The following is a 14,602-nucleotide window of genomic DNA, read 5'->3' as shown; positions in this document are numbered from 1 at the left end:
AAATCCGCTGTATTTTGTTTCTAATCCCGTTCTCCGGCAATAATTAGTTTTGGGAATGGAACTTCTGTCTAATGGCAGTGAAGTGATGTGTCAATGTCTGTATGATATTCACTATCCTCCCCCCACCATAGTAAAGTGATCCGTTTCCCTTTGCTCCGGAAGTAGTTGTAGTCCCCCCTCCCCCCCGTGTCCTCGGTTGATCGAGAGGGGACATTCGGCCCGTCACCGGGTGAGTGACCGCGACCCGGTCCCCGGGGCGGTGGGTGGGTGACCGACCGGGACCCGGTCCCCGAGGCGGTGGGTGGGTGACCGACCGGGACCCGGTCCGCGGGGCGGTCTGTGGGTGACCGGGAGCCGGTTTCTGGGACGGCCCCCTGGGGGATGAGCTCGGACTGATTTCTGGCCGGGTCTTCCAGTGTTGGCGAGACCTGGTGACTGCGCTCTCCTCGCTGCTCGTCTCCCGCGGTCTGTCCTTAGCGGCGGCGGTCGGTGTGGGGACGGTGCTGCCGCCGGGACAGGGTTTGGTTAAAGTCACCTCGGTTTTGATAAAAACAATGCGGGGAACAAAATGTCGACAATTCCTCCCTCCCCTCCTCCCTCCCCCCCTCTCCCCCCTCCTCCCCCCCTCTCCCCCTCCCCCCTCTCCCCCTCCCCCCTCCCCCCCTCCCCCCCTCTCCCCCCTCCCCCCTCTCCCCCCTCCCCCCCTCAACCCCCTCCCCCCTCCCCCCCTCAACCCCCTCCCCCCCTCTCCCCTCAACCCCCTCAACCCCCCTCCCCCCTTCCCCTTCCCTCAACCTCCCCCTCCCCCCTCCCCCTCTCCCTCCCCCCCTCTCCCTCCCCCCCTCCCCCCCTCCCCTCCCCCTCCCCCTCCCCCTCCCCCCTCTCCCTCCCCCCTCCCCCCTCTCCCTCCCCCCCTCCCTCCCCCCCTCCCCCCTCCCTCCCCCCCTCCCCCCTCTCCCTCCCCCCCTCCCCCCCTCTCCCTCCCCCCCTCTCCCTCCCCCCTCCCCCCCTCTCCCTCCCCCCTCCCCCCCTCTCCCTCCCCCCTCCCCCCCTCTCCCTCCCCCCTCCCCCCCTCTCCCTCCCCCCTCCCCCCCTCTCCCTCCCCCCTCTCCCTCTCCCTCCCCCCCTCCCTCCCCCTCCCCCTCCCTCCCCCTCCCCCCTCCCTCCCCCTCTCCCCCCCTCCCTCCCTCCCCCTCTCCCCCCCTCCCTCCCTCCCCCTCTCCCCCCCTCCCTCCCTCCCCCTCTCCCCCCCCTCCCTCCCTCCCCCTCTCCCCCCCCCTCCCTCCCTCCCCCCCCTCCCTCCCCCTCTCCCCCCCTCCCTCCCCCTCTCCCCCCCCTCCCTCCCCCTCTCCCCCCCCTCCCTCCCCCTCTCCCCCCCCTCCCTCCCCCTCTCCCCCCCTCCCCCTCCCCCTCCCCCTCCCAAACAGATTGTTTGTTGCTCCACATTCCAGCATTATCTTATGTCTCTACATGTAGGGGGGTTGTAAGCACAATAGATAGGAAAATAAGTATTTGACATTTAATGTGGAGAAGTGACTGTAAGCCAAATAAAAATATAAAAAGGGAAGAGACACATAAATGATTTTAAGGCAGCATTGATGTTGATTTAACATAAGAAGAAATAAGAGCAGGAGTTAGCCATTTCACAAGATCACATGACAAGGGAGCAGAAGTAGGCCGTTCGGCCCATCAAGTCTGCTCCAAAGAAAAGGGAAAATGACATGAGAAATGGAGGAAAAAAAACTATTCTAACCCCAATTTCTGGCCTTATCCCCATATCCCTTGATACCTTGACTAATTAGATATCTATCTATCTCCTCCTTAAACGCCTCCAGTGATCTAGCCTCCACTGCTGTACGTGGCAAGGAATTCCATAAATTCACTACCCTCTGGCTAAAGAAATTCCTCCTCATCTCTGTTTTAAACCTGTACCCTCTAATTCTAAGATTGTGCTCTCTGGTCCTGGACTCGCCCACCAAGGGAAACAGCTTGGCCATATCTACTCTGTCCAGTCCTTTCAACATTTTAAGTGTTTCTATGAGGTCCTCTCTCATTCTTCTGTACTCCAGTGAGTACAGTCCAAGATCCGACAAACGTTCATCATATGTAAGCCCTTTCATTCCAGGAATCATCCTCGTAAATCTCCTGAACCTTCTCCAACATCAGCAGATCCTTCCTAAGATATGGGGCCCAAAACTGTACACAGTATTCCAAATGAGGCCTCACTAGTGCCCCGTAGAGCCCCATCAACACTTCCCTACTTTTATACACTATACCTCTCAAAATGGAATGCCAACATAGCATTCGCTTTCCTTACTGCCGATCCGACCTGGTGGTTAACCTTTAGGGTATCCTGCACGAGTACCCCCCAGGTCCCTTTGTACTTCTGTACTTTGAATTTTCTCCCCTTCTAGATAATAATCTGCCTGTTTATTTCTGTTTCCAAAGTGTACAGCTGCACATTTCTCAACATTGAATCTCATCTGCCATTTCCTAATGAGATGCAGAAAGACCTAGAAAAACTATCTAGGTCTCTCTGCAATCTTCCTGTCTTCTCAATACTCTCTACTCCTCCACCTATCTTGGTGTCATCTGCAAACTTAGCCACAAAACCATTTACTCCATCATCCAAATCACTAATGTACAGAGTAAAAAGAAGTGGTCCCAACACCGACCCCTGCGTAACACCACTAGTAACCGGTAGCCAACCAGAACAGGATCCTTTTATTCCCACCCTTTGCTTTCTGCCAAACAGCCAATGCTCCACCCATTCTGTTATCCTACCTGTAATTTCATGACCTCTCATTAATCAGCCTCTTGTGTGGCACCCTGTTGAAGGCCTTTTGAAAGTCTAAATACACAACATCTACACCCTCTCCCTTATCCACCCTACCTGAGATTTCCTCAAAAAGCTCCAATAGGTTGGTCAGGTAGCATCTTCCTTTCATGAAACCATTTTGGCTTGGACCTATCTTGCCTTGCACCTCTAGGTATTCCATAACCTCATCCTTGAGGATTGATTCCAATAACTTTCCCACCACCGATGTCAGACTAATAGGTCTGCAATTTCCTTTGTGCTGCCTCCCATCTTTCTTATACAGCAGCACTACATTTGCGACCCTTCAGTCCTCCTGAACCATGCCAGAGTCTATCGATTCCTGGAAAATTATCACCAGTGCCTCCGCAATCTCTAAAGCCACCTCTGGGGATGCACCTCATCCAGTCCAGGAGACTTATCAGTCTTTAGTCCATTTAGCTTTCCTAGCACCTTTTCTGTAGTAATCTTAACTAAACTCAGTTCCATCCCTTGAGACCCCTGACTATCTGGTATATTGCTGATATCCTCCACAGTGAGGACCGATGCAAAATACTCATTTAGTTCCTCTGCCATCTCTTTATCATCCATTATAATCTCTCCTACACAGTTATCGATTGGTCCTATATCAACCCGTGTCTTTCTTTTACTCATATATTTAAAAAAAACTCTTAGTAACCTTTCGAATGTTATCTGCCAACTTCCTTTCATAATTCATCTTTTCTTTCCTAATGACCTTCTTAGTTTCTTTCTGCAGTTTTTTTTAAAGTTTACCAGTCTTCTGTTTTCCCACTAATTCTTGCTTCCTTGTAGGCCCTCCCTTTTGCTCTTATTTTAGCCTTGACCTTTCTCGTTTATCCACATTTGTGCCTTTTTTCCATTCAAAATCATGTGGCCATCGAGCTGGCTTCGCCATCAATAAGATCATGGGTGATCTAGTCGTGGACTCAGATCCACCTACCTGTCTTTTCCCCATATACCTTAATTCCCCTACTATGCAAAAATCTATCCAACTGTGTCTTAAATATATTTAATGAGGTAGCATCTACTGCTTCCCTGGGTAGAGAATTCCACAGATTCACTACTCTCTGGGAAAAGCAGTTCCTTCTCATCTGTCCTAAATCTATTCCCCTGAATCTGGAGGCTATGTCCCCTCGTTCTAATCTCACCTGCCAGTGGAAGCAACCTTCCTGCCTCTATCTTATCTATCCCTTTCATAATTTAATATGTTTCTATAAGATCCCCTCTCATTCTTCTGAATTCTAGTGAGTATAGCTCCAGGTGACTCAATCTTTCCTCATAGGCTAACCCCCTCATCTCGTGGGAAATGTATTGTATTCATTTACAAGATGTGGCCAATTTGCTGTTTATTATGCACCCCTAATTGCCATTGAGGTGACGTGGGGTGAACTGCTCACAAATGTGTTGGTACCAAAAGTATTTTCACAGTTCTGGTGGATGGAAGATGTAGAATTTATGACAGAAAAGTTTTTTTTAACCCCATTGTATGCTTACTGGTTGGAAAAAGAAATTGCCCAACCTAATCCCATCTATGCCTGTAGTCCTGCCGGTCACAGCTCTTTGAGAACATATTCAAGTACTTTTTAGATTATCTAGTATTTGGACCAGGTGATAATGAAGGTTCAGAGATTTCAAAAACATGGTGGTGTGTGATTTTTTTTTAAGGTGGCATCTTGCTGATGGTAGCATTTAAATAAATGACTAGATCATTATGGGGAGACAATGCATTAAACTTTCAAGTAATATGTAGAATATTTCTATTTTCCAATATTTTCTAAAATAATATTTCTAAAATAATAGAAAATAATATTTTCTAACACTCGCCTACTTTGAAGGGGGCATTTTACAGCAGCCAATTAACCTCTGTGGCTAATTAACCAATTAAAAATGTGGGAAGGAGCAGGAGCACTTGGGACACCAACAGAGTTATGGGAAGAATGTTCAAATTCCACAAAAACTACATTGGAGGTCAGGATTGAACCTAGGTTACAGGAACCTTAAGGCTGCAACTGTAGTATCTGTGCCACAGTGACGTAAATATATTTTTAACCTGGTAGTTGTAAACTTCATATAAATAAAGAAAAATCCTGTTCCAGTGATATAGTTTACTAGTGGCTGTCTCCCCGGGTTACGAATACTTGACTTATGGACACCCCTCATATGAATGAGCTGCCATAATATTACATTCAAAGATCCAACATGCGTTCATTCCTATGGATGGCAGAACTAGTTTCCTGTCTATCCACTTTTGGCAATTGTTCTCATCAGTCTTGCGTTATTACAATACTGTAGAGATTTGATTACCATATTGAGTGATTTTTGTGTATTTTCTGAATTGTGGACAAAATTAACTTATGAACATCTGTAAAAATGTGGAACGCATTCGTTACCCAGGGATGGTCTGTATTGTTTCATTTCAAACTGACGTTCTTGTTTCATTATTTTTTCTATAATAATTGTAAATGATATCACTCTTGTGCAGATTCATTTTGCTCTCAAATGGGCCAGCTGAGATTGTTTTGCCTCCTATGAGTAAATGTTATGTACCCAACTTTCTTTAGACCAAATTATCTTCATTATAGTTAAGATAAAATGGAGAATCCAGATCTTTGTATTTAGGAGTATATCATTGTTTGATGTCATTAGTAATTTATTTTGTTTTCCTCCTCTCAGCACAATGAACCTGATTGGTATTGTACGTGATCACTGGTATAATATCCTTGTCCCTTTGGGTTTTGTATTGGGATGTTATCTTGACAGAAGGAATGATGAAAAGCTTACAGCATTCAGAAACAAAAGCTTACTGTATCAACGGTGAGTATAAGATTTGCATTTTGATTTTGCAGCCGCCCAAATTAAATATAAATAAGAGCCAAAATGAAAAGTAAGCTGAATGGTGGCCTCCTGAGTCATTTCATTGCTGTGAAATTGACCTACTCTCTTAATTTTAGCAATCAATTACAAAGTTAAGATTTTAACAATGTAAAAAGATATTTACTACTGATCTACTTCTGTCATGAAATGCTATGTATTTAAATTATTTGTTATCTTTCCTTTCTAGGGAACTGAAACCAGGTGAAGAAACCACATGGAAATGAGAGTCAAATGCTTTGCTGAGAAAATGAGCATTAAAATTCTCACCACAACAGTTTTAGTCTTGTTGAATTTTCAATTAAGAATTGAATTAAATTATATTTAAAAATGCTATTTTGTTCCATTTGTATTTTGATCCACCACAAGAAATATCTGCAGGTAGCAGATGATAATTAGTTTAAAATCCATAAATTTGCCAACATTTTTCTCTCCTCTCACTGGATTATAAAATTTTAAGAAAACATGGTGAACAGTTGTACTTGTTGCTTAATTAAATTGGCCATATACAAGTTGCTGTATAGCACTTAAACATTGTAGGATATTTTTGTTTTTCATTTTTAATTTTAAAATAGTGAAATGTTAAATAACAGTAGGATATAGATTGTGCTTTCCATTCTCTTGCAGGGGAAGATGCATATATTAAAAAAAAAATCAATTCCAAATGATCACACTGCTGGTGATGGAGTATCCTTGATGATGTTTCATTAGGGTATCTACCAATTTTAAGCAGTTAATAATCCAATTTGAATATGGCTGACATTCTTTTGTGTAGGAGTGAAAATTTGCATTGCAGTCTTTTGTCAGATTGAATGTTTATTAAACTTGCAGTATTTTCTCTTCATTTTAAAGTGTCTTTGGTTTCCTATATAATTCTGTTCTGAAAGGACAGAAGTTTAACTTGTAAGGCATTTTTTCTGATAAAACATCCAAGCCAAAGCAAATAAAGGAAATGTTTCTCAAGTTAAATGTTTACTGAGGAAGTGGTGAATTGTCTTGAATTGTCATGGGTGAGAATAGTCCACAAACAGCTTTTTACTCTTATTCTTGCATCTGTAACTCTTTGAATTTTACATAAGCTGTTTTGAAGCAAGGTGAAGAGTCATTTTATTGTAAATTTGTGGATATTCTGATATGCTTTTGGTTTTTAATGCTGTTGCCCTACTATTGGATTAATAGAGAAAGATTTTAGGGATTTGAAATTTCAAAACTAGGTAAATCATTTAGTTTAAAAAAATCCCTGAATGGAATGTGCTTTCCTGCCTCATTTTAGTAAGATACTGATCTTCAGTTGACTTGAAAAGTGATGGTCTTCATTTGTCTTTGAGATGTTGTAATTTTCTACCCAGTTATGGATCTTTATGAGAATCCTATTAACTTGGTGTGATTTTTAAAATACTTTTGAAACTATTTTTAAAAAGTGACACATGAAAAGATTATATTGTGCCATTTTCAATGTTTATAAGCCATCTATGGTGTTGGATCACAATGAGGTACACACGTTTATATGTTTTTTTTGAAAAACAAAGCCCAACATTGCATTCTGCTGCTAGGGTGAAACCAAGTCTGTGAAACGCATACTGCATTGGGATGCCAGCCCAGATACAGTACTCAGTCTTTAGAATAACACTGAATTCACAATTAACTTACCTGGAGCCAAGTACAATCATGGATAAATATGACTATATTTGAATAATATATTTGACAACTTCCACTGACTGACAAGAAATTACAAAAGTGGTTCATGGGTCTTACTGGTTCAATAGAAATTTTACAAAACCATTGAAATCCCATTTGCTGTGGAGGTTCCCTGGAATTTAAGCACAGGGCTGGGCCTTGCACAAATAGGGCGAAGCTTTTAAATTTACCATCGCTGACAGTGTCCCCAGTACGGAGTTCATCCTTCCCATCACCTATTGTGTCCCCATTGCGGAGTCCTGCCCTCTCATCACGCACTATGTCCCCAGTGCGGAGCTCGGCCCTCACCGACTGTCCCCAGTGCATAGCTCAACCATCCGCTCACCGAACGGTGTCCCCAGCGCGGAGCACACCCCCCCCCCCCCCCGACAGTCCCCCCAGCGCGGAGCTTCCCCCCCAGTGTCCCCAGCGCGGAGCCCCCCCCCGACAGTGTCCCCAGCGCGGAGCCCCCCCCCGACAGTGTCCCCAGCGCGGAGCCCCCCCCTCGACAGTGTCCCCAGCGCGGAGCCCCCCCCCCCCCCCCGACAGTGTCCCCAGCGCGGAGTCCCCCCCCCCCGACAGTGTCCCCCAGCGCGGAGCTCCCCCCCCCCGACAGTGTCCCCAGCGCGGAGCTCCCCCCCCCCGACAGTGTCCCCCAGCGCGGAGCCCCCCCCCCGACAGTGTCCCCAGCGCGGAGCTCCCCCCCCCCCCGACAGTGTCCCCAGCGCGGAGCTCCCCCCCCCACAGTGTCCCCAGCGCGGAGCTCCCCCCCCCCCGACAGTGTCCCCAGCGCGGAGCTCCCCCCCCCCACAGTGTCCCCAGCGCGGAGCTCCCCCCCCCCCGACAGTGTCCCCAGCGCGGAGCTCCCCCCCCCCCGACAGTGTCCCCAGCGCGGAGCTCCCCCCCCCCCGACAGTGTCCCCAGCGCGGAGCTCCCCCCCCCCCGACAGTGTCCCCAGCGCGGAGCTCCCCCCCCCCCCGACAGTGTCCCCAGCGCGGAGCTCCCCCCCCCCCCGACAGTGTCCCCAGCGCGGAGCTCCCCCCCCCCCCCCGACAGTGTCCCCAGCGCGGAGCTCCCCCCCCCCCCCGACAGTGTCCCCAGCGCGGAGCTCCCCCCCCCCCGACAGTGTCCCCAGCGCGGAGCTCCCCCCCCCCCCCCCCCGACAGTGTCCCCAGCGCGGAGCTCCCCCCCCCCCGACAGTGTCCCCAGCGCGGAGCTCCCCCCCCCCCCGACAGTGTCCCCAGCGCGGAGCTCCCCCCCCCCCCCCCCCCGACAGTGTCCCCAGCGCGGAGCCCCGCCGTTCCCATCCCTTCTCCCAGCTACTCGCTCTGTTGACGCAGTCAGGACGCCAATGAGGGCTTCCCGGCCGTTGATTGGTTCGTGGGGTTTGACCCGGTGGGGGTCACGCCGCGCAGGACGATGGTCCATTATCCACCATGGAGGCGATATTTCACGAGAAAGTAAGTTGATGGCGGAAATTGTCTTTTAACACGTCCCCGGCGGCGGGGAGACGCAGGGAAGCAGCCGCGGCCCCGCTGCCGGCGAGGGGCGGCGCTGATTCCCTCCCCGCAGCTCAGGGCTTCGTGCAGCGGGAGGCGGGAGCCAGGCGCCGGGTGTCTGAGGTCCGGCGGTGCGGGACGATGAGGAGCCACAAGGGCCTGAGGATGAAAATCTGGAGCGACGCACAAAGCCTTGTGAGGGGTGGGTGGGGGTGGGTGGACTCGGCGGGTCGGGCAGCATCTGTGGAGGGGGCTCGGCGGGTCGGGCAGCATCTTGGGGAGGGGGCTCGGCGGGTCGGGCAGCCTCTTGGGGAGGGGGCTCGGCGGGTCGGGCAGCCTCTTGGGGAGGGGGCTCGGCGGGTCGGGCAGCCTCTTGGGGAGGGGGCTCGGCGGGTCGGGCAGCCTCTTGGGGAGGGGGCTCGGCGGGTCGGGCAGCCTCTTGGGGAGGGGGCTCGGCGGGTCGGGCAGCCTCTTGGGGAGGGGGCTCGGCGGGTCGGGCAGCCTCTTGGGGAGGGGGCTCGGCGGGTCGGGCAGCCTCTTGGGGAGGGGGCTCGGCGGGTCGGGCAGCCTCTTGGGGAGGGGGCTCGGCGGGTCGGGCAGCCTCTTGGGGAGGGGGCTCGGCGGGTCGGGCAGCCTCTTGGGGAGGGGGCTCGGCGGGTCGGGCAGCCTCTTGGGGAGGGGGCTCGGCGGGTCGGGCAGCCTCTTGGGGAGGGGGCTCGGCGGGTCGGGCAGCCTCTTGGGGAGGGGGCTCGGCGGGTCGGGCAGCCTCTTGGGGAGGGGGCTCGGCGGGTCGGGCAGCCTCTTGGGGAGGGGGCTCGGCGGGTCGGGCAGCCTCTTGGGGAGGGGGCTCGGCGGGTCGGGCAGCCTCTTGGGGAGGGGGCTCGGCGGGTCGGGCAGCCTCTTGGGGAGGGGGCTCGGCGGGTCGGGCAGCCTCTTGGGGGGGGGGGGGGCGCTCTAGGCGGGTCGGGCAGCATCTGTGGAGGGGAATGGACAGTCGACGTTCCGCAGTCGAGACCCGGTCCAGTTTCCCTCCGCAGATGCTGCCTGACCCGCTGAGTTCCTCCAGCGCGTTCGTGTCTCGCACGCAGGACGATAACTTCGTCTGTCCAAGGCGGCAAGAGCGGAAAACCGGTGACACAGGTTCAAAGCAGAACGGCCTGGGAAAAAAAAATGAACACTAGTTTGGAAGATAGACACCAGAAAATGCCAGGATAGACGGGCAGAATATTCATCAAACAGGTTTTAAGGATTATTTGAAAAATAAGGGAAAAATAATAGCGAGACAAGAGGAAGGTGCAAACCGGAAGGGTTTCACCTGATTAGGAATGGTGGGTGGGGAATGAAGGGGAACTTTAGAACTAATTTGGCAGGTGAATAGGATCCAGAGTAGGAGATGAGGAACAGCCAAATGTAGAAGGGAAGCTAAGTTTCAGGCACATAGGATGAATGAAAGGCTGAATTTCATCCATAATAACACAAGGAATCCGATACGTAAGGCTGATAAACTGAGGATGATGATTATGGGTATATTAGATGATCTCGCAACTCAACATTACTAGGTTTAGAATCCATGCAGGAAGGAGGAGATGCTAAAGAGGAGGAGGAATAGCAGTGTTAAACAAGATCATTATTGCATTCAGGAGGAAGGATATCCTAGAGGGTTCTTCTGATGAGGTTATATGGGTGGAGTGTAGAAACAAAAAGCAGATATACCATAGGTGTCCAAATAGTTAGCAGTAGTTGGAGGAGCAGATATGCAGGCAAATCACAGAGAAGGTTGTTGTGGAAAACAACAAGGATAAATTTGAAATTAAGTTCTTGATTTGGGAGAAGACTGACAGGCACATGCAAGCAGATTAGTTTGTAATGCCATCATGGTTGGCACAGACATTGTGGGCCAAAGGGCCATTTCCTTTGCTGTACAATTCTATGTTTTATTAGATACCAAAGTTGCAATCTGTGCATGGAACCAGAAGGTCTCAAAGGCATACTTCTCATTGGTATTTACTGTGGAGAACATTGTAGTTGGAAAATTTGGATGGGGGGGGGGGGGGTGGAAATGGTGGAATTCTTGAACAAATTACCATTGAAAGAGAGGAGATGTTTTAGTGAACTTAAAGGTGGATACATCCCAAGGGCCTGATGAAATGTATCACTGGGTTCTACGAAAAGCAAGGAAAGAGATTGCTGGGGCTCAGATGACAGGTATCTCTATTCAAAAAGGGCAGTACAGTTAAGAATTGAATTCTCCCACTTTAGGTAATCCCCACCCCCTTCCCCTCACCCCCACCCACCGACCCACCAGTAGCGAAGAGGGTAGAGTACAGAAAGATATTATTGAGTTGATAAGATGGGCAGAGCAATGGATGATGTGAGGTGATACACTTTGAGAGGATGGATAAGGCCATGATATACACAATGAATCGCAGGACCCTGAGAAGTAATAAGGAACAGAGAGATCTTGGTGTACAAATCCAAGAATTGCTGAAGGCAGCAACACAAGTAAAAGGTGGTACTTGCCTTCATTAGCCAGGGTATAGAATTTAAGACCAGGGAGTTTATGGTATAATTTTATAAAACATTTAGGCCACATGTGGCAAAGAGTACAGTGCTAAGGAAGGATGTGCTTACCCTGGACTGTTATTGTTTTTACCTGTACTACCTCAATGCACTCTGTACTAACTCAATGTAACTGCACTGTGTAATAAATTGACCTGTACGATCGGTATGCAAGGCAAGTTTTTCACAGTACCTCGGTACAAGTGACAATAATAAACCAATATCAATACCACTGGAAGAGAAGCAGAGGAAGTTCACCAGGATGTTGCATGGTATGGGCTATTTCAGCTATAAGGAGAGACTGGATAGGTTGGGTTTATTTTCTTTGGAATGGAGGAGCTGGGTGGGGGAGGAGACGTGCTTGAGGTATACAAATTTATGAGGGCCATAGACAAATTAGCAAGTGAAAAATATTTCTCCATGGCAGAGGTCTCTATGAGTAGAGGGCTTGGGTTTAAGGAAGGGGTAGGAGATTTCAAGGTGTTTTGAGAAATAATTATTTCACTCAGATGGTAGTTGAACCTACTGCTTGAGGGGTAATGAAGACAGATACTCTTACAGCATTTCAGAAGTATTTAGATGAGCATTTGAAACGCTGGCACAATGGTGCAGCTAGTGGAGCTACTGTCTCACAGCTCCAGCGACAGGGTTTCAATCCTCACCTCAGGTGCCGTCTGTGTGGAGTGTGCACATTCTCCATGTTACTGCATGGATTTCGTTCAGTACTCTGGGCTTCCCGTCCCAAGTGCAGCTTGGTGGATTAATTGGCCATGTAAATAGCCTCTAGTGTTTATGTGAGTAATAGAATCTGGACAGTTGATGGGAATGTGGGAAGAATAAGATAGGATTGGTGCAAATGGCTGCTCTGACAATCAGCGTGGGCTGAAGGTCCTATTTCTGTGCTGTATGACTTCATGACTCTAAAAGGCTGAGGGTTGAGTGCTAGGAAATAGGATTAGTATGATAGGTTGATATGCCACTGTGCTTGCACAGTACCTGAGAGACCTGTTTCCGTGCCGTATAACTCTAAGGCGGTTTGGGAAGGGCATTCCAGAGCTTAGATGTGGGTATTTAGGGATCTGAATTTGAGCAGTGTTATGTGGGTTAAGAATTCTTGAGGTGGAGGGGAGCAGGAACAAAGTCTGATAACATGAATAAGAACTTTACAAATTGAGTTGTGTTTAACCAGCAACCGTGGTAGTTCGGTGATTCCAGGGCTGATGGTTGAACAAGAGTTCATGAAATTAGCAGATGGACAACAGAGTTTTGGATAATCTCATTTACAGAGGGTGGAATATAGAAGATTGGCTTGAAGGGATTCAGGAGCAGATAATCAAAGGTGGAGATATAGTTCAATCATCTGTAAACTTAAGATCATTCAAAACCCTGCTGCACGTGTCTGACTTTCGTCAGGTTATGTTTAACCATTGTACCACTGCTTGTGACCTATGTTGCATTCCAGTTAAGCAACCCCTTGATTTTAAAATTATCATTCTTGTTTGCATTCCCTCCTTAGTCTTTCCCTACCTATCTCTAGCTTCCTTCATTTCTATAACCCTCTGAGATAATTGTGCACCTCAAAATCTGAATTCTTGATCATCTTGATTGCTTCACTACTGGCCTTCTACTAAGGCTCCAGTTCTGAACTTTCTACCCTAAATTTCTTCACTTCTCTGCTTATGTGACATGTCAGTTTAATCAAGCTTTTGGCTACCTTTCTTCATGTTTCCATGGTGGTGTTAGATTTTGTTTTATAGTGCTCTAGTGACATTCCTTGGGTTTGAGGGAAAGTTCAAACTGCATCACCACCACTCTTGACATTAAAGGACAAATACTTGGCTTGCATTCCAGCTATTGCTTGTGCAAAGATCAGAAGGAAAAAGTACATCCTCCTTTTCCATGGCACAGCCTTTAGGACACATTATTTACCTTGTCTCATTCTGAAATAAACAATATCCACATGGGAAAACACATTGGACTTTGGACTTTGTTGACTGATATTCTCACTACATGTCTTTGTTCCACCTTTAACTGCTCTTCACCCAATTCTACTGTACTGGGAAGATCTCCAAAAATATTGTTATAATTTACTATGTGAGGTCAACATGTCTAGCAGGCACCTTCTACTTGTACGCACAACCCCAATACATATTGTAAATAGCTGAACATTCAGAGGAATTATTTGAATCAAAAAATCTTGGAAACATTTCAGATCTATTCACTATATTAATAGAAATCAAAAATACTTTTGAATGTAGAAGAAAAACAAAATGCTGGAAAAATTCAGCAGGTCAGGCGGTACCTGTGGAAAGAGAATTTTTAAAAAAAAGTCTTCAACCTGGAATGTTAATTACTTTACTTTCCACAGATGCTGCCTGACCTGAGTTTTTCTAGCTTTTTCTGATCTTGCTTCAGATTTCCAGCATGTGCAGTCTTTTTTCAAATGTCAGTTTGGAAATCTAGCTCTCAGGAGGTTAACATATTAGGAAAACCAAATTTCTTTTTGCTGAATTCTGAGTCTTGAGTCTTAATTAATCAGTTTAATTATTTTTATTTGATCTTATTTACCTTTGCTCTTGCGATCAAGTTACTGTTCAGTTTGTGATATTGTCTGAATGTGAAAGATCACTGAGCAGAGTCCTTTCCGAAACCTTTTTGCAATAGAGTTCCTGATATTTCTGGTGCTGCTGTGGAATGGTGCTGAGTGCAGATTTTTCATGTTGTGGAAGGAAAATTGAACTTGTCCCTGGATGCACATTTTTGTTTTTTTTTCTTGCATGGCTTGGAAGTTTATGCTATGATTGGCTTGGGATTGGAATGGTTCCATGATTCCATTTGACTTTTTTGCTGCAGTTCTTAAATGAATCAATTCATACACTTTGAAAAGCAGATTCACTGTCAGAATTGGATTTTTAATTTCATTGCCACTGTACAAAGACTTTAAAGGTCAAACACATACATTTATCATCCTGGCAGTAGAGTGGTATCAGCTCATCTGAATAAGAAATGATTGTTCCCTAACAATCTTGCAATTTGGTCAAGCTCAGATTTATTTTAAAGAAGCAGCAGTGCACACTTAACAAGAGCATAAGAAATAGAAGCAGGAGCAAGCTATTGAGTCCCACAACTTTTACTCCACCATTTAGTAAAGTCATGGCTG

At 47.7% G+C, this 14,602-nt stretch overlaps 2 protein-coding genes across 4 annotated transcripts in view; both read left to right on the top strand.

Moving 5' to 3' along the window:
• The first annotated feature begins 84 nt into the window (after positions 1 to 84).
• Positions 85 to 6,041, top strand: LOC127575977 (NADH dehydrogenase [ubiquinone] 1 beta subcomplex subunit 1-like). The gene is made up of 3 exons (XM_052026296.1): positions 85 to 229; positions 5,510 to 5,650; positions 5,898 to 6,041. The coding sequence occupies exons 2-3, from the start codon at positions 5,514 to 5,516 to the stop codon at positions 5,932 to 5,934; spliced, it is 174 nt and encodes a 57-aa protein (XP_051882256.1). The 5' UTR covers positions 85 to 229; positions 5,510 to 5,513; the 3' UTR covers positions 5,935 to 6,041.
• Positions 6,042 to 8,790: 2,749 nt separating this feature from the next.
• Positions 8,791 to 14,602, top strand: part of atxn3 (ataxin 3) — a 48,176-nt gene continuing 42,364 nt past the window's right edge. For 2 of the 3 annotated variants that reach the window (XM_052013209.1, XM_052013201.1), the window contains exon 1: positions 8,797 to 8,844. In XM_052013209.1, coding sequence (XP_051869169.1) covers positions 8,821 to 8,844 — 24 coding nt within the window. In that variant the 5' untranslated portion in view covers positions 8,797 to 8,820. Of the gene's footprint in view, positions 8,845 to 14,602 lie in introns of all 3 variants that reach the window. The other variant, XM_052013217.1, reaches the window with a different exon arrangement.

Source organism: Pristis pectinata, chromosome 1 (genome assembly GCF_009764475.1).
Source record: "Pristis pectinata isolate sPriPec2 chromosome 1, sPriPec2.1.pri, whole genome shotgun sequence".
NCBI lineage: Eukaryota > Metazoa > Chordata > Chondrichthyes > Rhinopristiformes > Pristidae > Pristis > Pristis pectinata.
This window is presented reverse-complemented; position numbering and strand designations above follow the sequence as displayed.

Excerpts from the sequence above, each read along its gene's own strand:
- LOC127575977 (XM_052026296.1), top strand. The coding sequence starts at position 5,514 with ATGAACCTGATTGGTATTGTACGTGATCACTGGTATAATATCCTTGTC. Across the intron at positions 5,651-5,897 it reads AAAAGCTTACTGTATCAACG|GGAACTGAAACCAGGTGAAG; the intron begins GTGAGTATAAGA and ends TTTCCTTTCTAG.